At 48.5% G+C, this 19,696-nt stretch overlaps 2 protein-coding genes across 6 annotated transcripts; both read left to right on the top strand.

The window, feature by feature from the left end:
- Window positions 1-132: 132 nt before the first annotated feature.
- nhej1 (nonhomologous end-joining factor 1) lies at window positions 133-9,877 on the top strand. Of its 3 annotated transcripts, none has more exons than XM_084004145.1 (9): window positions 133-204; window positions 1,097-1,247; window positions 1,614-1,824; window positions 1,904-2,125; window positions 2,257-2,395; window positions 2,853-2,911; window positions 8,813-8,969; window positions 9,179-9,267; window positions 9,582-9,877. In XM_084004145.1, exons 3-9 carry the CDS (start codon window positions 1,639-1,641, stop codon window positions 9,663-9,665), a joined length of 936 nt encoding a protein of 311 aa, XP_083860271.1. In that variant the 5' UTR covers window positions 133-204; window positions 1,097-1,247; window positions 1,614-1,638; the 3' UTR covers window positions 9,666-9,877. The 3 variants fall into 3 exon arrangements, with proteins under 3 accessions (XP_083860271.1, XP_083860272.1, XP_083860273.1); XM_084004146.1 differs by having other exon boundaries at window positions 139-178; XM_084004147.1 differs by lacking the exon at window positions 1,097-1,247 and having other exon boundaries at window positions 147-204.
- A 117-nt stretch (window positions 9,878-9,994) lies between these two features.
- On the top strand, window positions 9,995-19,634 carry LOC311009770 (indian hedgehog B protein-like). Of its 3 annotated transcripts, none has more exons than XM_084004138.1 (4): window positions 9,995-10,110; window positions 10,191-10,284; window positions 14,692-14,953; window positions 17,860-19,634. In XM_084004138.1, the coding sequence occupies exons 1-4, from the start codon at window positions 10,079-10,081 to the stop codon at window positions 18,543-18,545; spliced, it is 1,074 nt and encodes a 357-aa protein (XP_083860264.1). In that variant the 5' UTR covers window positions 9,995-10,078; the 3' UTR covers window positions 18,546-19,634. The 3 variants fall into 3 exon arrangements, with proteins under 3 accessions (XP_083860264.1, XP_083860265.1, XP_083860263.1); XM_084004139.1 differs by having other exon boundaries at window positions 10,191-10,248; XM_084004137.1 differs by lacking the exons at window positions 9,995-10,110; window positions 10,191-10,284 and adding an exon at window positions 10,970-11,679.
- Window positions 19,635-19,696: the final 62 nt, after the last annotated feature.

The raw sequence follows: 19,696 nt of genomic DNA on the forward strand, positions 1-19,696 counted from the left end.
TAATCTGGCATATAACTCGAGATAAAAACGAGTATTACTAGAGCAACAGTCGCAGGATGAGTGGGTTGATGTTATAAATAATATGATAATAAAAGCGGAACCTTTGAAAGACGCTCGTGTTTGACGTCGGGCGTAGAATCAGAAACTGTCAACAGGAACTGGCGGCGGAGCGGAATCTGTGAGTGCAGCGTTGGTCGTTTTAAAGTAATACTTCTCTTTCTTTTCGTATAGTAAGACGGGTTGTGAGCTGTTATGGTGGAACAAAGACTCAGTTTCATTTCATTTGATGAACGATGCCGAAAAACAAACGGTTACCCCGCTTTAGCCTTAAATGAGCTAATGCTAGCTAGCAAACCTCGCGATCGCTAACCAAAAATGGACATTTAGCGATAAATGTCGCTCATTGCGTTAGCGAGATGACCGCCGATTTAAAGAGTCTCCCTTCAACATGTAGAAACCGTTTACAACCAAACGCTGTAACACATCTATGTTCCATTATAAGCAGGGACACTTTTACATTTATGGATTTGTGAATTGAGTTTCGTGTGATTTCCCCCCCTCCAGTTTAATTTGGTTGTGAATGAGTAAAATCCGTTCAGAACGCTTTATTTAAAATACAGAAGACAAATAAAGCAATACCAATGTGTCTTTTTGTGTCATTTTCACCGTTTCCACCACCCTTTAGCTAATAGCGTTAACGTTATTGACGCGCGTATGCATCATTCAGTGATGTGTATTTTTGTAATACTAAGTGCTTATTGTCCTGAGTAGCTTAGCCGAATTAAAGAGAGGCCTTCTAGCGGTGTGTGCACGGTTTAAAATATCATGATACCTGGTAAGAATAGCTTCTGGCCGAGAAGCACGTTTAATTTAGAGATTTGTGAAGGAAGTCTGGTGTGACCTCGTTGCTTTGCGAGTCAGAACAACATCCTCGTAACCGCTTGGCTTCCGTCTCCAGCTTTGTCTGGCTGCTCATTGTACTCATAAAAATCACTTATTTTGGTATTTTTTGCGATTTCCAAATTGACGTGAGTCAAACCTCCGGAACGCGCGCTGCGACTGACGAGAAATACCTCGTTTTATTCCCCGAAAACAGGCCCATTACCGGTCAGAAGAGAGGAGCCGGTGTTACCCGCAGGAGCTGCCCCGCGGTCTCCCTCCCTGCAAGGGGGTGATTATGCGGCCGGGACGGCGTCGCTCAACCCGGCATTAGCAGATCTCAGCCCAGGCGCATTCCTTCCTCGGAGGTGAGCGATTAACTAAACGGCTTTTTTGAAGGGGTGTGTGGTTGTTAGTTGGCTTCCACTTCCAGGAAGAATCTCAAAACGTGCATGAGATCTGATTAGATCTGCTAAATAGATGAAAATGTCAGTGGGATCTGGTGTGGGATCCATGGACGGTCCTGAAAAAAGCATCACCTCTCTGGAGTGATTCCAATGGAGCAGTATTATCCACGACCAGGATATCACAATAATAATTGTTCTAGAATCAAAAATGCACTTTTAGTACTTTATAAACAGGTAGCTGTGCTGTTATGTGATGTAATGTCCCTATGTCTTTATGTATATATATACATATATCTTTTGGAGTGACGATGTCTTCTTTCTCTTTAGTGTGGTACCTGGTTCGTTGGCCCCGATGGAGGTCGGAGGGGCCCCCGCCGACGTCCTCCTGCAGTGCCCCTGGCTCCCCGTGAACATCAGCGGCTGCCAGCTCCTCGCCAAGAGCTGGTTTGGGGAGACGGCGTACCACATCCTGCTGACGGACGTGCACTGTGTGTGGGAGGAGAGGATGGACTCGGCGGCCATCCAGAAGAGAGCACAGGTACACACGTGACTCATCCACTGCTCGTTAATCCATGTTCTTTCTGGTAACTCTTTCTGCTTTTCTGTCTTCCTGCCAGGAGCTGAACAGACGCCTGCGAGCCCCCGTCGAAGCCTTCTTCTCCCACCTGTGTGACGTGGTGCAGCCCCGTCTGACAGGAAGTGACGGGCGATGCGACGGCGAGGCCCAGATCTCGTTGACGCGGCGGGAGGATGGAAACATCAGCATGAAGCTGAAGAGTGAGCTGGCAGGGCTGCCCTTCTACTGGGAGGTTCACTGCACCCCCGCCCCTGTCACTGTGGTACGGTCCACACCTCAGTAACTTCCTAGTAGACCTGTAGTTCTGTCACCATGGCAACCAGTTAGTGTCTATATAGAGCCATAAGGACTTCATGTCCAGTTAAAAACCTAGTGTTGTGTGTGTGTCTTCAGGTGTGTGTTCAGCTGGTGCGCCCCCTGCTGGCCATGAGCCACCTGCTGCAGCGGCAGGTGGAGCAGCTCGGAGGTCTGCTAGGGAGGAAGGACGCTGAGATCCAGGACTACAGGGAGAACGGAGCCACGCTGACTAGAGGTACACACACACACACACACACACACAGGAACAGTAGGAGGAATGTTCTCCCTGTAAAAACAAAGGTCAAATATAAGACATGGGTTTAGAGTTGAGAGAAGGTCAGTGACCCCTTGAATTACGTTTGTGTCTACTTGTAATGCTAATAATACTTTAACATTTTTGTATAATTAAAGTTATATTTTGTACAAATACCGGATACACAGTGAATAATTAAATACGGTTCAAAATCATACGGTAAAAACACAAAAACAACAAAGATTGATTTACCAAGAAACAGCTGGCTGAGCCTTAAAAGGAATTAAATCTTACATTATATTGTTAAAGCTACTTTTGAAAAAGGTGAAAGTCATTTTGTGTGTGACATAATCATATCTGTTGAACGAGTTTATTTGGGGGATCCTGACCAACAAAAATCTAATGTTTCTAATTGATTTAAATGTGTGTTTGAAACCAGAGCGGCTGCAGACGGACGCCTTTGAGGAGCAAAACTACAGGAAGGACTTCATGTCAAAGGTCAGATGTCAGCCACACACACACACACAGACACACACACACACAGACACGGTACGGCCACTGGAACGTGAACACGATTTCAAGTCACGTCGCCGTGCGTTACCGTCAGCCAATCAGAGAGAAGCGAGGGGCGGGGCTCTTAGATTAAAAGTGTTTACTGTCTTCAGGTGAGGAATTTCTCATCTCTGACTTTGTTGACCCCTGACTCCTACTGTGTGTGTGTGTGTGTGTGTGTGTGTGTCTGTGTCTGTGTGTGTCTGTGTGTGTCTGTGTGTGTCTGTGTGTGTCTGTGTGTCTGTGTGTGTGTGTGTGTGTGTGTGTGTGTGTGTGTGTGTGTGTGTGTGTGTGTGTGTGTGTGTGTGAGACCTGGTATTTCAGATCCACCTGTGGAATGTCCTGTGTGTATCTGTCCTCTCCCGCCTAGTTGTTTTTACAGTTTTTGTTCAGGTTCAGTGTTTCTTTGTAAATAATACTTGTTTTGGGATTTTCCAACCCACTCTTTCCGGTTGGTTGCCTACAGAAAGCAGGTTGACTCTGTTTTATTGTAGACGTCTCCACACATTTGAAACTGAACTATAGACTTAAAGACGGAGGTTTTAAAGGTGAAACATCAGAAGGAGAGTTTCCATCACGAGTCACTTTCAATGCGGGAAACCACCTCAGTGTAATTCCCAGTTTGTGTGTTTGCATCATCTGGTGGTTTTCAGAGAGGAAACCAGCGTGTTTGTCCAAAAGGACAAATCGGGAAGAAGGAATGTCTTTCTCAGGTGGTGGAAGTGACTCTGCTCAGGTGTGGAGAGGCATGGAAAGTTACATCAGGTCACAGTGGAGCCTCTGTTTTCTGATATGGTCATCACATCGTTGGGCTGAGGGAACCGTAGAGGAGGAGGAGGAGGGGAAGAAGAAGGAGGAGAATAAGATGGAAGAGGAGGAGAAGAAGCTCTGCTCTAGTGGATCAAAGTCTTCTTCCTCGTGGTAAATTCCTCCGAGCCGTGACGAAGCCGCCTCCAGACCGAAGTTCAAACTGAAAGACAACTAGTCGGGAGAAATGTCGCCGCGATGCGTCAAAGCGAGAGTCACCCACTGTAGTGTGTGTGAGAAGGCGTTTGGCGTGTCGGTGTAGTATTTATCTTCCCGGTCCTTTTGCATGCGTGTGTCCGTCCAGCCACTCCTGTTTGTGTCTCCGTCTGGATCCATCTCCATGGCGACCCAGGTCTTCCCAACTCACATCTGAGTATTTTTAATATTAGTTTGAGCGTGACGTAGCGCTTCAATCATTCGCCACAGAGGGAAGCTGCTTTGTGTGCATCCTGAACACCTCCAGGTGAAAACTCAGCGGCTGTGATGCTGGAGACCTAATGGCACCTTCTCTAAGTGTGCTGCAATACACACACGCACACACACGCGCACACACGCGCACAGAATTTCATGCTTCACCCTTAGATAAACACTCCGTTCGTCCTTGCCTGTTATTTACGTGTGTGTGTGTGTGTGTGTGTGTGTGTGTGTGTGTGTGTGTGTGTGTGTGTGTGTGTGTGTGTGTGTGTGTGTGTGTGTGTGTGTGTGTGTGTGTGTGTGTGTGTGTGTGTGTGGCCTCCCTCTCCCACACCGGGGGGGGGGGGGTCAGCAGGACAGTGAAGGAGAGCCCATGATGACAGGAGCAGCAGCTTTTATTTTCTACCATGAAAGCCCCTCCCCAGCCCCGTCACCACACAAACACCCCACCCAGCTCAGGTCAACATTTACATGGGTGGAATTAGCATGCGCTTCCCACTGACACACACACACACACACACACACAGGCTTGGTTTTACCTTGGGCACAGGCTGAAGCTGGTCATGAATTTCATATCCTTTTGGGATCACATCAGCTTGTCTTTGGACCTATATTTGGTGTGTGTGTGTGTGTGTGTGTGCGTGCGTGTGTGTGTGTGTGTGTGTGGAGGGGCGTGTCTGCTCATCCACAGCAGGCTGTGACACATGCCGTTGGTTTTTCAGAGCTGTGTGTGTGTGTGTGTGTGTGTGTGTGTGTGTGTGTGTGTGTGTGTGTGTGTGTGTGCGGCGGCGGCGGCGTCACACACTTGTCAGCTCTGAATTGAACTGTCACCGTTCGGGAACGGCGCCCTCTTCCCGTGTCACATCTCCATGGCGACCACGTACAGCAGTTTAACGACCTCTGACAATTAGTGGCCTCCTCTGACCCAAACACCTCCGTCTGGCTGCACACAATCACATAATCGCTGCCAAAGAAACGTCGCCTTCCGTCCTGCGTCGTCCCGACGGATGGAGGACTGATCCTGAACGCTACTTAGAGGCTCTCTGGTGAAACCCTGCGGTGTGTTTGATGTAATGTTAGATTCTCTGCAGGAACATCTAGGTTTCCTGCTCTGAACCGAAATAACACTAACAACTGAGGAAGGTTTCTGATCTGCAACAAACGGACCTTTCCCTAAACGCCAATCAGACAAGAGATGCCTTTGAAAAGACTGATCAGTTTACCGCCCCGCAGTGATTTAACAGACTGGCAGGTTGCTGGTTAATGGCTCATGTAATCAGTGTTATTGGACAAAACCCACCTGAGAATTAGTCAGGAGGAGGAAGCTGGAGGAAAGTGAAGGAAGGTCTCCTCCTCCTCCTCCTCCTCTTCCTCAGTAAATCATTGACTGCTGCTCCCACAAACAGCAGCGAGCAGCTCTTTATCTCACATACCTGAGGAATTCAGGACCCGGGTGCTAAGAAGGAGAGGCTTGGGGGGGGGTTTGAGTTTCTCATTCCTTAGAATAAAGAAGATGAATGTGAGCTCACTGATTGAACGTCATTATGAGCAATGCGGACCAAGTTGGACCTGGTCTGTTCCGGTCTGGGTTGGCCGGTGCGTTTCTCTGCTCGTGCTGAAACAATATGAGAGAAAGTATTTAGATCATCCCGTGAGTTTGGCTGCTTTTCTTTGTTTTCTTTCATTTGTCAGCTGAACATCCAAGACGTCACTCTGGGCTCATTTATAGACGAGAGTCATCGTGATCGTGATCTTCTGAAGCGTAAAGGAGCAGCCGTCGTGCGTTCCTCTGCCTGCACGTTCCTGCTGTCAGTTGCACACAGTTTCCACAGGGTTGTCCTCGCTCTGTAATTAGTCCCTCTGTGGCCTGGCTGCTCCCCGCTACAGCTGCTGGGCCGGGACCCAGAGCCGGGACGCAGAGCCTGGACCGGCCGGGTGCGGCGTCCCGCAAAGACATCACGAGCCTGCGAGCAACATGAGAGCACAAACACGGAACACGGAACACGGCGGCCACGGCACGTGAAAACGCATTGACCGCTGCAGCGCCGTGTTTTATTCCAGGAGCTGTCACGCTTCCTGTTCAGGCTGCAGGTCTGCAATGCTTACTTCAGTGTCGCGCTATAATATATCAGTCATATATGATATTCCTTTATTCCCTCTCTTTAAAATACCAATATTTAATGATAAAATAGAAATCCATTCATAAATATCGACCGATTCACCTGTTTTTATGGAAACAGACATTTTTTTAGTTATAATATTGTTATTATCTACTAAAATTCACTGTAACTTACTTGTTGTGTCGGACGCTTTCAACCCACATCTTGTGGCCTTCCTCAGTTGCCATGGAGATGATTTAGTTGTCATCATCAGTTCAGGGTCTGCGTCTCCATGACAACCTGAACGTACGTTGTGTTGAGGATGAAAAAGCAGAAGCAGAGATATCGTTCTTCTTACATTACCCACAATGCAACTCGACTGCCAGCAGTTGTGTGAGTGGTGGAGGCGTGCTACGCTAGTTAGCAGCTAATGAAGCCTGCAGATTTCACACAGGAGACGTTAAAGCTTCTCATCGCCTAAACCTCGTTCTTGTTTGTTGACTTTGATTCTTGAAAGTGAGACGAGGGAACCAGCGCCCAACTCATGGACCGGATGTGGAGGGATGAGGTCCAGATGAGGTCTAGTCGCTGCCGGTCCTCCAGCAGTTGAATCCTCCGGGTTTTTTCCGACCCTGTGACCTCGAGTCCTTTTTCAGGGGATTGAAACAGAAAAGCACCGCGGTGCTCTCATGTTGGTGGACACGGCGCTGAGGTCACGGCGAGGAGAAAACCAGGTCGAGAGAAATGAGGGAGAGTAAACATGAGGATGAGGGAAAGTGAGTGTGAGACTCTCCGGCACCAGGACCAGGACCCCCCCACCCCCCTAAAAAACAACAACACCATGTGGTCTAAAACCAGAGCTGTTTACCTGCTAATAATAGAGGGAGACCAGCCTTCCTCTCATCACCTTCCCCACATGATGCTTTACTGTGGGGAAGGAGGAGGAGGCATGTGGGGGCGGGGCCACCAGGTGAGACTCCGCCTCCTCCCCCATTGTTGGAGGACTTTGTTCCATTGTAACAGCAGGCAGGAACTTTCCAGAATGGAGTCGGAGGTTGTTGACCTGCTGTAATCACCTTTTTATTCCTCGCCTGGCGTTTCCTCTCCAGCTACCTATCTAGATAGCTACCCACAATCCTCTTTACCTGTCCTCGTGTACGGAAGCCCTTCACTGCCAGATACATCAACATTTAGGCCTCATACCTTCTAATAGTCTTACTTTTTCCTCCAGCAGTTTGGTAGTTCTGGTGAAAAAGAAGTGTGAGATGTTGGGAATAGACGTCACGTTTTGACCTGTTGTTGTTGTCCTCATGCTTGTCTGTGATTGGCTGTGTGTATTTATTCTTTTATTTTCCACTTTCCACTCCCAAACCCACTGGATGCACCATTAAAATATGGCCATCACAGTTTTATTTATTGCATCCGTTTGTGTCCTCTCTGGCACAAATAGGCCTCCGTATCGCTGAGAGGCGGGGCTTAGAACCACCAAATGAGAGCCGGATCCATCCAATTGAACGCAGCATTTCAGATCAAATAATCTGAAGTGAGCTGACAGCCAGAGGGGGGGTTGGGAGGAGGGGGAGTGAATAAAAAGAGAGACTAAGGTGGGCTTTCTGCTGCACATTGCTTTCTCTGTGCCCAAAGCAGAACGAAGCCTCACCAGAGCATTTCCATTTATTTTTACGATATTTAAACAAACAAATAACAAAAATAAATCAATGAGAAACCTCCAAACCTGACCAAAAGTGTGTTTAGGAGCCCCTCTGCCCTGACAGCGAGCGGGAGACCACCAATTTCTCCCGGTCAATATTTGAGGAGCTAATTTGGAGAGTTTGTCCTCTCCATCGGGGAAAAAAGACGGAGTTAGTGAATAGGGTGTGTTTTTCTACGCGTCCGCCGTGCGTTTGCATAATGTCGCGGGAGTTTACACGCACCCCTATCTGTCAGGCTGACGGAGTGTGTGTGTGTGTGTGTGTGTTTCCGTTGTTCCTGCTCCACCTGTGGTCAGCTGTGCCAATAATGCAGCTTTGATTAGAGGCTTATCGCAGCGCCGTCACACCCGGGCATCACACCTCGGGCATGTGACTCCGGCTGCACAGGGCCGTAAAACAAACATCCCCGCAAGTCAAAAGGACACTTTCATTCTCACTTCAGGCATGGCATTATTTTATGATTTTAATCTTTAAAGCTGCAGAAGGGAAGCAGATGGACTCTCGTCTCTAATGTAAATCTGGAGTGGTGGTGAAAACAGAAGTAGAAGCTGTGATTCGGTCAGACGTGTGTTTTCAGGAGGGAAATAAAGAGTCTATTTATTGTCCCAGCAGCCAATAAACGTTGTTACCTGGTGCGAGAGCAGCAGGGACATATTAAGAATGAATGATTAATTCCTCCTCCACCTGTTGCTTTGTTTCTAACGGCTCATAAAGAAGACTAAAAGTCTCATTAAATCAACATCATTTGTCAAATGTGCTTTAGAAAGCCGTGAATCCTCACAAAGAGCTCACCTTCCTCTCTCTCCTCCCATCAGACTCTTCCTCTGCTGTGTGCTGAGCAGCAGGCGGCTCCCCTGGGCTTCGACGGTGACCTCCGACCCCTCTACGCCGCTGTCGTCGCCCACAGAAACACGCGGAAACGTCGAGCGTCCGAGGAGCGCCGGGAGGAACCGGACGTCAACGCGTCTTCAGGTCGGTTTGGACTCTAGAAATGACTCCGATTATTGATCAGAGGATCAATAATGCCATCTGATAACCTTCACTTTGATCTCACAGTCAGCTGACTTTGCATTCAACACATCAGGAGTTCACTCTTCTGCAGACAACAATGATTTATTATCAACCAATTGTCTTTAAAATGACCAAAAAATCACAATGTGTAACTCTGTATCGTCGTCCAGGTGGATCGTTGATCAACAGTGAAGTCGGCGAGGACGCCATGGTGGAGCCGGCTGGAGCCAAGATGGCCGTCAGGCCACCAGTACGACAGGTCAGTCTTTTAAAGAGAGGACACATCATTCACTCACTGTAACACCGAATATGGTTTGGATGGTTTTTAAGGAAATGTTTAAAATGTTAATTACCTTAACCTTATGTATTACAGTAGATTTATTATAGTGTATCACTGAGAAATGACCAGCTAATGACCCTCATTGTAATCCAGCAAAGAAACCAACCAATCCTAATTGATGAAAAACAGGAAATGATATGACCATGATATGAAATATATATGAGATAAAACAACAGGAAGTATGTAGAAGCTGCCAAAGGCAAACATCCGTCCCCGTCTTCTGTCCTCCCCAGTTGCCCCCGGCGACGGCTGACGCTGCAGCAGAGCGACCGTCCTCCAAACCAAAGAAGAAGAAAGTGGTGGGGCTGTTCAGATGAGCCGCGGCAGTAGGAACGCAGACACTGACCACGCGAGGAAAAGGGCTTTTATTTAGAATTTTTTTATCTCCGAAGAGGACACTTTTAACATTTTTAGACACTTGTTTTTCATGGGATCTGTTTTTAATTCAAAACTTGTAATTAAATAATGTCTTTAAAGTGGATTTTGTTGTTTTTTTAAAGAGAAGCGGATGATTAAAGATTTAAATATAGTTTTGATGACTTTTTGTCCGTTTTTAACTCATTCAGAAGACATTTTGAAGGCCGTTTCAGACTTTCTAGTGAGCAAAGTTGTATTTGTATTGAACCCCAGCCCAGAGATTGGTTCTCCCTCTCCACTTGTGAACCCACAGAATCCCCGTGTTTGTGTCTCAGCGTCACTTTGAAGTGACGGGGCCAGACGGAGGAGAATAATGAGCCCACGGCGGTCGATTCTCAGAGCACGGTGAGATGTTGACTCAAGGTGTTGCAGCATCTGGGGAATGCTATTGAAAGTTTAGATGAGAAGTCTCTGTTTGCCTGCAGGATCCCAGGAGTTTTTGTGCGACCCCCGTGGGTGAAGAGGGGAGAACATCAGTTCATGGTAAAGTTCTCCTGGGAAGAGATGGATCTACTTGAGGTTTGTTTAAGAAATAATCTGCGTGTAGCCAATATGCAGTCCAACACCCAGAAGTGTCCCAAGAAATTCCTCCTGAATTCATCAGAGGACCTGTAAAAATAACACATTGAATATGTCACTTTGGGCCCCTGAAGCCCAACTAAAGGCCCCTAGAGGTGGGTGCTGCTGGGTGCTGTGTCTGGTCTGTGGTGGCTGGTGAAGGGGACCTGTGGGAAATGTAGGCAATCACTGAGATTGAAAAGCAGGTCTGGGGAGGAGACCCTGGACTAGTAGGGGGCCCTTAAGGTCCTTTGGGATAGTTTAATGATCATCACCTCCAGCCCACATTGTTGTGTCATTCTGAAACGGGTCTGGGATCAGAGGAGGGGTGAGAACGTTTCAACGCGCGCTCCCGCTGTCCTTTGGACCCTTGTCCTCAGGCCAGACGCAGGAGCGCGCGTCGGCCCGGACGGTCTCGTGTCTCGGGGTTCGCCTGTCCTCTCGGCCGACTGGAAGCGGATGAAGGCGGCCGCGGGGCCTGTGCCACCCGGTGGGAGGAGAGGACGGCGCAGAGGGCAGGTCCAGCAGGGCGCGGTCTTCTTCTTCTTCTTCTCCTCCTCCTCCTCCTCCTCTCGCGGCACCTCATCTGGACTCAGCAGGATCTCTTCCACTCCCAGTCTGCCAACAGCGCTGCGCCACAGCGGCGCATTGAGAGGCGCAGACCGCTGCGGGGACACCCTGTGACCGCCAGACTACGCACTACGCGCGCCTCCGTGTCTGTCTGCGGACCTTTCTCACAGCTCCGACACAGAGAGGCCGCTTTGAACCTGCCTGCCAAGATAAACTCACCTCCCCTATTTATGCCCCTGCCTCCGCGTGCACCGGGGCAGGAGGGTGTCGGCGGCTCAGAGGGCAGGTTCAGCTCTTCCCAGGTCGTCTCCGGAGGCGCACTTGCCACATTTACGCGCCGGGAATGGCCACTTTCAGGGACCCGGGAATGAGTCCTGCTCCGTTACCTCCACTCTAAACGTCTGAAGGGGGACCTAGCGGGGGGAGGCGCATCAAAACAAGTCCAGCGGTGACACTTTGGGCTTAGAGACCGGTCCCCGGGGCGGAATGCTGCTGCCGACGCTGGTGACGTGCCTCGCCGCGTGCGCCTTCCTCCTCTCGCCGCTCAGCGAGGGCTGCGGGCCGGGTCGAGGCTACGGCAAGAGGCGGTCCCCGCGGAAGCTGGCCCCGCTCGCCTACAAGCAGTTCAGCCCCAACGTGGCCGAGAAGACGCTGGGGGCCAGCGGGAGATACGAGGGCAAGATCACCCGCAACTCCGAGCGCTTCAAGGAGCTCACCCCGAACTACAACCCCGACATCATCTTCAAGGATGAGGAGAACACAGGTGCAGACCGCATGATGACGCAGGTAACCCCCCGGCCCCCGTCGTAGCCTCGAGCCTGCTTCTTAGGACGACATGTCGGTTAGCCGGTGCACTTTGGCCCGTCTTTAAACGCGTGGACGCTGTTATCTTCCTCCACTGTGTTGTTGACTCAGGGCTCGTCTCAGTGCAACGATCTGTGTTACCAAACAGACCCCCACGATCCGGATTACAGTCCCAGAGTCTGGTTTTACGTGCGAGTCTTCATCCTGCTATTTCAATATTTTAGTTGAGCCCCTTGAATGAAATGTGTCTTGTTGGGGAATTGATTACAAAACTTTGTTTGCACAACTTCCTTCTACAGTCGTTAGTTTGTGATCCGGACCCGAGGTCTGCTCCTCCGCTGTGGGCAGCCCGTGCGTAAAAGAGGGCAACCCCGTCTAAAAATGTATGGAAAAGCGGTCGCTGTTAATTAAAACACTATGTCCTCTGTTTTACATCATGTTTTCTGGTGGAAAAACAGCCAAAAGTCGTATTTGGTTAGAGCGCGGACTGATGTTGACCGGTTTTTCGTTTTTAGCCCGACTGGCCAGAGTTAACAGTCGCCTTTTTGGACTGTCAGGCATTTTTACGACACCGTCATTGATGTGGCCCGGGTGGAATTTATTTGACTCCCAATTTCCCCAGGAATAAAGTATTTATATCTGGCTCTAGTGACCGCGGGCTTCCTCCCCGAGCGGCGGCGCTTATGTCCACAGACCCACGTGGGGGGAGTGAAAGCGCGCTCTCGCGTCTGGAGCTGTCACCTCGCTGCGCGCACTGCAAGAAATACCCGCAGGAGACCGGAGGAAACGGCCCGGAGGGATTCCTTCTAAACGCGAGAGGTCAGAGGTCACAGCAGCGAACAAGTCAAGAGTTTAAATGCACAGAAGCATCCGAGTTTATTATTTCTCCTGATGGCATTTCTTCTTAGATAATTCATAAAAGCAGCAACAGGAGAGACGTCAAACCACGTGATCTTTGCCAAAGAAATAAACGCTCAGACACTTTTTATATGTTTTAGGTCAAACGTTTCCAAAAACTGCACATTTTTTGCAGCGCGCCCCCGGAGCCGCTGCTTCGTGCGCGTCAACGTCGCAGACCTGCACACAATTTATGGGCTCCAGGCCGCAGGAGACAGCCTCCTGTTTGTCTTTTACTATCCCGTGTTACTTCTGTGTTTGTTTTCGCAGCATACATGTGCAGAAATAGCCCCACTTCACTGTGTCGAAGCCTTAATTATACACATTTTTCCTTTTTATTCGCCTTTTCCTGGGCGCCGCGTGTTGCATACAGACGCGACTGTTGGGGCCGAAGCCACACTGCAAAAAGTGTCATTCCTCCCGTTTAACGGGGCCGCTTTAATTCGGTCAATGTCTTGGAAAGAAGTGCAGCTTTATTCCACTTCTTCCCCTCAGACGTCGCTGGGATTTCCGGGATTCTCCTGCAGACGTGACGCGTAAAAGCAGATCCACCAGTCTGTTCACCAACAGTCCAATGCGTTGGAATCTAAAGCACACTTCCAGACATTCTAGTTTCTATATGTCTATATTCTTCTTGCAGCGTAAAGGTGCGCACAGGCGCGTGTTGTCGATGTCCAATGTTTGTGCAGCCAGCGGTTTAGTGCCCCCCCTACAGAAACCCCCGCCGATCTGTATACCTTGAAAGGAAAAGCAACAACATGCATCGTCTGATTTATGAAGTCCAGCTCGTTGCCGCGACCGCAGCGAAAACACGAGACGGTTAAATCCACAGTGGACACCGTGAAAAGGCATCTGTGGCCGCCGAGACGGAGCTATTCTTATCACAGCCCACGTTTTATGGGGTTTAATCCCACTTTTCACTCTGCATGAGACGAGACGCATTCAGGGGCGGCAGGGAAACACAAGACGTCCTATAGTCTCCACATAGTCTCCACTTAATCCTTGCATTTAAATTTAGATTCATTTCATTGGTCTGTCGGTCAAATCAATCTTTCATCTTTAAATCCTTCATTTTCGACCTTTAATGGACCGTTTAAACTCACATCGTACTAATTACAAAAGAAGTAAATGCACTCAAAAAGGACCTTTTGTTTGACCTTTGCTTGACCCTTCAGTTGTTTTATTCATCAACAAACTATCACCATCCTGTTAAAATGATCCTAAACTGGCGTCTTCAATGATCCTGTTAATGGGAGAGAGCGCCCCCGTCAGGCTAACATGATGGAGGGATGTGACATCATCTCTTCTATCTGTATTAAACTCTGAATTTAACATTTAGCCGAGATCGGTTCTTTGGAAAGATTTAAAGGAATGCGGCGGCAAACCTGACACCCTCTTCAACGAGAGGACCGCCAGACCAGGTGTACCAGAGGGGTCACCTGAGGGAGCCGCTGTGGGGTTCATGGTCCCCCCTGACAATGCAGTCTGGGATCAGGGATCAGATCCAGGGAGCTGACCGGAGGATTCATTTGGAGGGCTGCAGGGAGTTGAATGAGTCCTTCAATCGGCCCTCTCACCTTCTGTTTGCTCACTCTTACCAGACTCCAGGTTTAGAGGGACCCTGAGGACCTCTTGTTCACGTAGACCCCCCCCCCCCCCCCCTCCCGGCACCCAACCACCCCATAACCTCACAGTCCCCCCTTCACCCCTCCATCCATCCTAACATAGCCTCCCTCTGCCCGACCACAGAGAGCAAACAAGCTGGGACAGCAGCGGTGCATTGTGGGAAGGCTGAAGCCACAGACGTGGGGGGGCGGGGGGGTGACGTGGTGTGACAGGGATTTTGGTGAAGTGGACTTTTCTGCTGCAGCGTGATTGGTTTAAAAGTTCAGGCTATCAAAAAGAAAAGAGAGGTCAAAGGTCAAGATTGTGCCGTGGTCACACAGGTGAACCGACAAGCAGGAAACTACAAAAGCAAACTTCCTGTTTAAATCTGCTGCTTTCCCAGGGAGAGAGGAAGACCCTTTCAGAATAAAAGCCCCAGTGGAACGCCATCCCTCTGATGTTGATGTTGGTTTGTCGCGTGTTCCCCTGCAGCGCTGCAAGGACAAGCTGAACTCCCTGGCCATCTCGGTGATGAACCTGTGGCCCGGGGTCCGCCTGCGGGTCACCGAGGGCTGGGACGAGGACGGACACCACTCGGAGGAGTCGCTGCACTACGAGGGCCGCGCCGTGGACATCACCACCTCGGACCGCGACCGCAACAAGTACGCCATGCTGGCCCGGCTGGCCGTGGAGGCCGGCTTCGACTGGGTCTACTACGAGTCCAAGGCCCACATCCACTGCAGCGTCAAGTCAGGTGAGGGGGGGAGGGTTTAAAAGAGTATTCTCAGTGAATGAAATAAACTAGCGACCCCAGTAGAAGCTCTGCAGCCTGAAACTATACTGGAGATGAAGGTTTTTATTCCTCTTCTTACTTTATTAATAAAGTAACATTTTGTGGCGCGAGGACTCCAACTTTCCCTCTAAATTCTCTTCTTTCTTCCCGGATCACTGACGGTCCTCTCGCTTGTGTCTCAGCTCTCTGGACTCTTCCAGCTGTTAAACCTCCTCCTCCTCCTCCTCCTCCTCCTCTTCTTCCTCTGTCTCACATTCAGGCTAAAACCACATGGTGTTATTTGCTCACACGGAAGCGTTTCTAAACGAGGTGATTACAGAAGGAAGGTTCCTTCACAAAACTCAATGTTTATTCCATTTAACGGAATTTACGAATGTTGATTTTGAGAAGTCTATGTGAGCAAACATTAAACCCCTCAGACACAATAACATATCTAATGTCTTGATTACAAAGTCAAGTTTTAACTACAGTTCCCAAGGTGCATTGCAGCACCCATCACAGAGCTTAAACTCTGAAGATGAAGCTTCGATTCTGTAGCAACTTTAACGGAACTAATCTCCAGGTTCTGGGTCAAGTTTTGGATGAATTTCTGTTTTTTGTCTTTTTGTTTTGCTGCCGCTCGAACTAGCTCCTTCTCCATGGCAATGACCGCCGAGGCTTATGGGTGCTGTAGTATTTGAAGCCATCTGAATGTGACAATAAAGATTGCATTTACACTTTGATTAAAGCCTACAACATATTAATAGAAATGAGCAGCGAACATGAAAATTGCTCCAGAAGTCCCACAATCCTCTGAGTTCAAACTCAGCCCGTCACACATTTTACAATAAGTGGTAACTGAGATGTCCCTTTTCTCTTCCCCCCCTCTGTCTCTCTCCCTTTTCCTACTTTACCTCTCCTCCCCTCCCAGATCGGGTTGCGAGGGCCCAGTCCTTGACTTGATCAGCAGGGCAACCAATCAAGTTGGTATTTTGTTTTTCATCTTTTGATTTCACCTTTTTCTTTAAAATTCCTCACACAAAGAAAGAAAGGAAGTCATTGTTGGGGAGGGAGTGAGCACTAGGGGGCAGCGACGCACCGGGACCCTGTAGGTGCAGGAGGAAACAGGGATTCACACTATTTCACCTCAGACTGCTGCTGCTGCTGCTTTGCATCCACAACATGAACCATGTGGCTGTGGTGGAGCTGGGAGGAGGATCAGGACGGGGCCTACCTGTCTTTACTCATTACTGCCACCAGGTGGGGACAAACAGTGTGGAGAAAACCTGCACAGGGTGCCTTTAATATTTCAACAAAAGGGATGTGAAACACGATGCTGTTTGTACTGGAGATATATATAAATACATCATTTCAAATCATCAAATCTCAGACATAATCACTTGGTAATCAAACATTGAGAGAGTTAATCAAAATGTTAATATTAGTTCACTATTGTCGCTCAAACTTGAAACATAAGTAGATTTAATTCTGACACCTGCAGGGCTATACAAAAAATATAAAATGAATACATACATATGATAATAAAATAATGTCATTTAATTTAAATTCATCATTATTTAAAAATAATTAATTTAAATTAAATGTAATTAATGATTTGTTCATCATATAATTTATCAAATAATTCATTAAATTGAAATTAATTATTTGTTTAATCCTAAATAATTTACTGATATATAAACTGCATGTAAAACAAATATTTGATGACATCCAGAAGTGTTTGTAAGTGAAAATGCTCCATGTTTTGTCCCGGGGTTGACCCAGAGTCCGTGTGTCCGATGATTAACTGGTTTCTGGTTTTCTGCTCTGCTCCCTCCACCTCCACCTGACTTATCTTATCACCTGGCCTTGGCTTTTCTACCTTCCCCAAATATTTATCCCCAGATAGACTTGAGACGCTCCTCCAGTGTCACTTTCAAGTTGCCAGGACGCTTTGTCTCCAGACCTGGACCTGGACCCACGTGAGCACACAACGCGGTCTGGGTTCAGGGTTGCAAACAGGAGCTTTTATCGGCCGATTGTTCATTTATGTCCAGAGGACAAAAGAGAAAATCCAATATTTATCTTGAGGGAGTTGAAAAGATTTTAGTGTGTGCTTATTCCTTCTGGTATGGAAGCTCAATCCTGCCACGGCAATAAAACACAAGGAATACTCACGCTAACGTCAAATATTATCTCATCATTTTTACTTCAAATTAATAAAACATGCAATCTTAAAATTATAATCAGTATTAATATGTAAAGGTCTGAAATGTGAGATTATAAGAACATTATATATATATTTTACTTCAAAAGTACATTAAGGCTCGGTTATGCTTCCGCGTAGTGATCACGCAACGGCCACGCAGTTGCTAGGAGACCGTGATGTTTCTGCGTTGGGTTTACGTGTCGAAATGCAATTCAATGCCACACCGGTAGAGGGCGCTATGTTTTTTTGTAAAGACTGACCGACCGAGACTCGTCGTTAGCCTCGTTATAGCCTATTTGTTTACCTTCCGGCTTTAAACATCCACAATTTTTCAGTGTTTTATTGTTTTATTTCTTTGTGCAAAAGCGACAAGGTGCAAAGTATTAAAAGTTTAAATTGCGGTGTTTATGAGTGGAAACCGGAAAAGCGGTCTCCAGCGGATGTAGTTAGTGGACCAATCACAGCCAATGCCGCTGCGTTGGTGCTGCGTCGCCTCGACGCGTGTCTAGGATTTTTGAGAGGTGCACGTCAGGCCCTTGCGTTGGACATAAGGGGGGTCCGCAAGGTTGTGTCAACGCGGAAGCATAACTTGGGCTTTAATGTTCTCTTGTCTTGGCAGCAGTGAGCTTCCGTACTCCGGACCTTGACCTCCATTTAACCTCCTCGTCTCTCTCTCCATCAGATCACTCTGTGGCGGCTAAATCTGGCGGCTGTTTCCCCAGCGACGCCGTGGTGACGTTGGCGAGCGGCGGTCACAAGACCATGGCCGACCTGCGACCCGGCGAGCGAGTCCTGGCGTTGGCGGGTGGCAACATCAGTGGGGAGCTGGTCTACAGCGAGGTCCTGGTCTTCCTGGACCGCGACCCCGCCACCTGGACGCTCTTCTACACCCTGCACACGGAGGCCGGGGCCCGCCTCTCGCTCACCGCCGCCCACCTGCTCTTTGTGTCCGAGGGGAACTGCTCGGAGGGGGCGCCGCCGGCCCCCGGCACCCTCAGGACCGTGTACGCCGCCGACGCCCAGCCGGGACAGTGCCTGCTGGTGTCAGGGGGCGAGGCTGGGCGGGGCCGTCTGACCCGGATCACACGGGTCAGCATGAGGGAGAGCAGGGGGGCGTACGCCCCGCTGACCCAGCAGGGGACGCTAGTGGTGGACGGGGTGGTGGCGTCCTGCTACGCCGTGGTGGACCAGCACGCCCTGGCTCACTGGGCCTTCTCGCCCCTCCGGCTCATCCACAGCTGGACCGGGACCGCCGGGGGCCACGGGGACGGGATCCACTGGTACTCCCGGCTCCTCCACTGGCTGGGGAGGATGCTGCTGGACTCGGGGCGCCTCCACCCGCTGGGCGTGACCCAGGACGACAGGTGAGGGGGAACCGGGTCACACGGGTGGAACTCTTTTACCAGAAAGGAACCTGGGGCCCGGTACAGGCCTGCAGAGCCGTACAGGACCACGAGGACAGGCTGGGAGACGTTCAGGGTCCTGCTGAGGCATGATGGGAGTTTTCTAGGTGGACACAAAGGGAGCTATGAATTCCCCAAAAAGCACAAACTCAAGCACTCGGAGTCGGAGCGAATCCAAGAAGTGTGAATGTTTGTTTCTTTAGAATTCTATGGAACAATAATCCCTTAAAATACCTTCAATAATCCCTTCATTTTAGTCAAGTGTAATTAAAGTTGGGACCAAAAGGTGTTTAAGGTGGTAAAGGTGCTAAATGCCCATGTTTAAGGGCCTCTTCAGGTATGTAATTGGCTTTGTTGGGGTTTGTATTGTAAATTAAAGGCTCTTTAATATTTTAAGGCTTTTTAAAACGCTTTTCTTCGTGGATTTAAGTGATTTTTAACAAAACCTCCTCATGGCATTAAAAGGCATGCCTCAAATTTCAATTTCTAAAAAAAAATTAATAATAATACTGAGGGTTTTTTCACCACCTCATATTACAATGACATTACAATTACTGCCATAAAATCCCATTCATAACCCCTAATCATCGTTAATGGTTCAATAGCCCATGGCAGGGGACATTAAAAAAGAACCTTCATCTGTGCAGAAAAAAGTGGTGAATTTCTGGATGAGTTTCTTTCCTGTGGGAGCCTTTTAAATACCTGAACACTGTGTGAGAATCCCTTTTAAATGTCACTGAGAACATGAACCAACATGAACCTGAAATGAACCCATTTGTCAAAGGTAACGTATGAATGAAGGGAGACGTTATTGGTCGACTTTAGAACATGCAGATGATCAATTCTTAAATATCAGATGACACTCCCATGAAACGGGCTGATTTATGGCATTTTGAGGGAAATGTGTGCAGGATTTAGTTTCATATTCGCGTCCACATGTTTGTAATATTCCTGCTTTAATACAGAGGTTTTAGAATAAATGATGGTGTATTTAAGTGTTATTTGTTTACAGAAATCTAATAATGTTTATGAAGTTCTTTTGGGTGAAGAGAGATATTACAAAGATTTATTTTTTAAATTAAATTATATGGAAATGAGCTGTGTGGTGTTGTTCTT

This window comes from Eutrigla gurnardus, assembly GCF_963514095.1.
Source record: "Eutrigla gurnardus genome assembly, chromosome: 24".
In the NCBI taxonomy this organism is placed as follows: Eukaryota; Metazoa; Chordata; class Actinopteri; order Perciformes; family Triglidae; genus Eutrigla; species Eutrigla gurnardus.

Coding starts and splice junctions, on each gene's coding strand:
- nhej1 (XM_084004145.1), top strand. CDS start 1,639: ATGGAGGTCGGAGGGGCCCCCGCCGACGTCCTCCTGCAGTGCCCCTGG. Junction 1,825..1,903: donor CCATCCAGAAGAGAGCACAG/GTACACACGTGA, acceptor TCTTCCTGCCAG/GAGCTGAACAGACGCCTGCG. Junction 2,396..2,852: donor CGGAGCCACGCTGACTAGAG/GTACACACACAC, acceptor GTTTGAAACCAG/AGCGGCTGCAGACGGACGCC.
- LOC311009770 (XM_084004137.1), top strand. CDS start 11,380: ATGCTGCTGCCGACGCTGGTGACGTGCCTCGCCGCGTGCGCCTTCCTC. Junction 11,680..14,691: donor CAGACCGCATGATGACGCAG/GTAACCCCCCGG, acceptor GTTCCCCTGCAG/CGCTGCAAGGACAAGCTGAA. Junction 14,954..17,859: donor CCACTGCAGCGTCAAGTCAG/GTGAGGGGGGGA, acceptor TCTCTCCATCAG/ATCACTCTGTGGCGGCTAAA.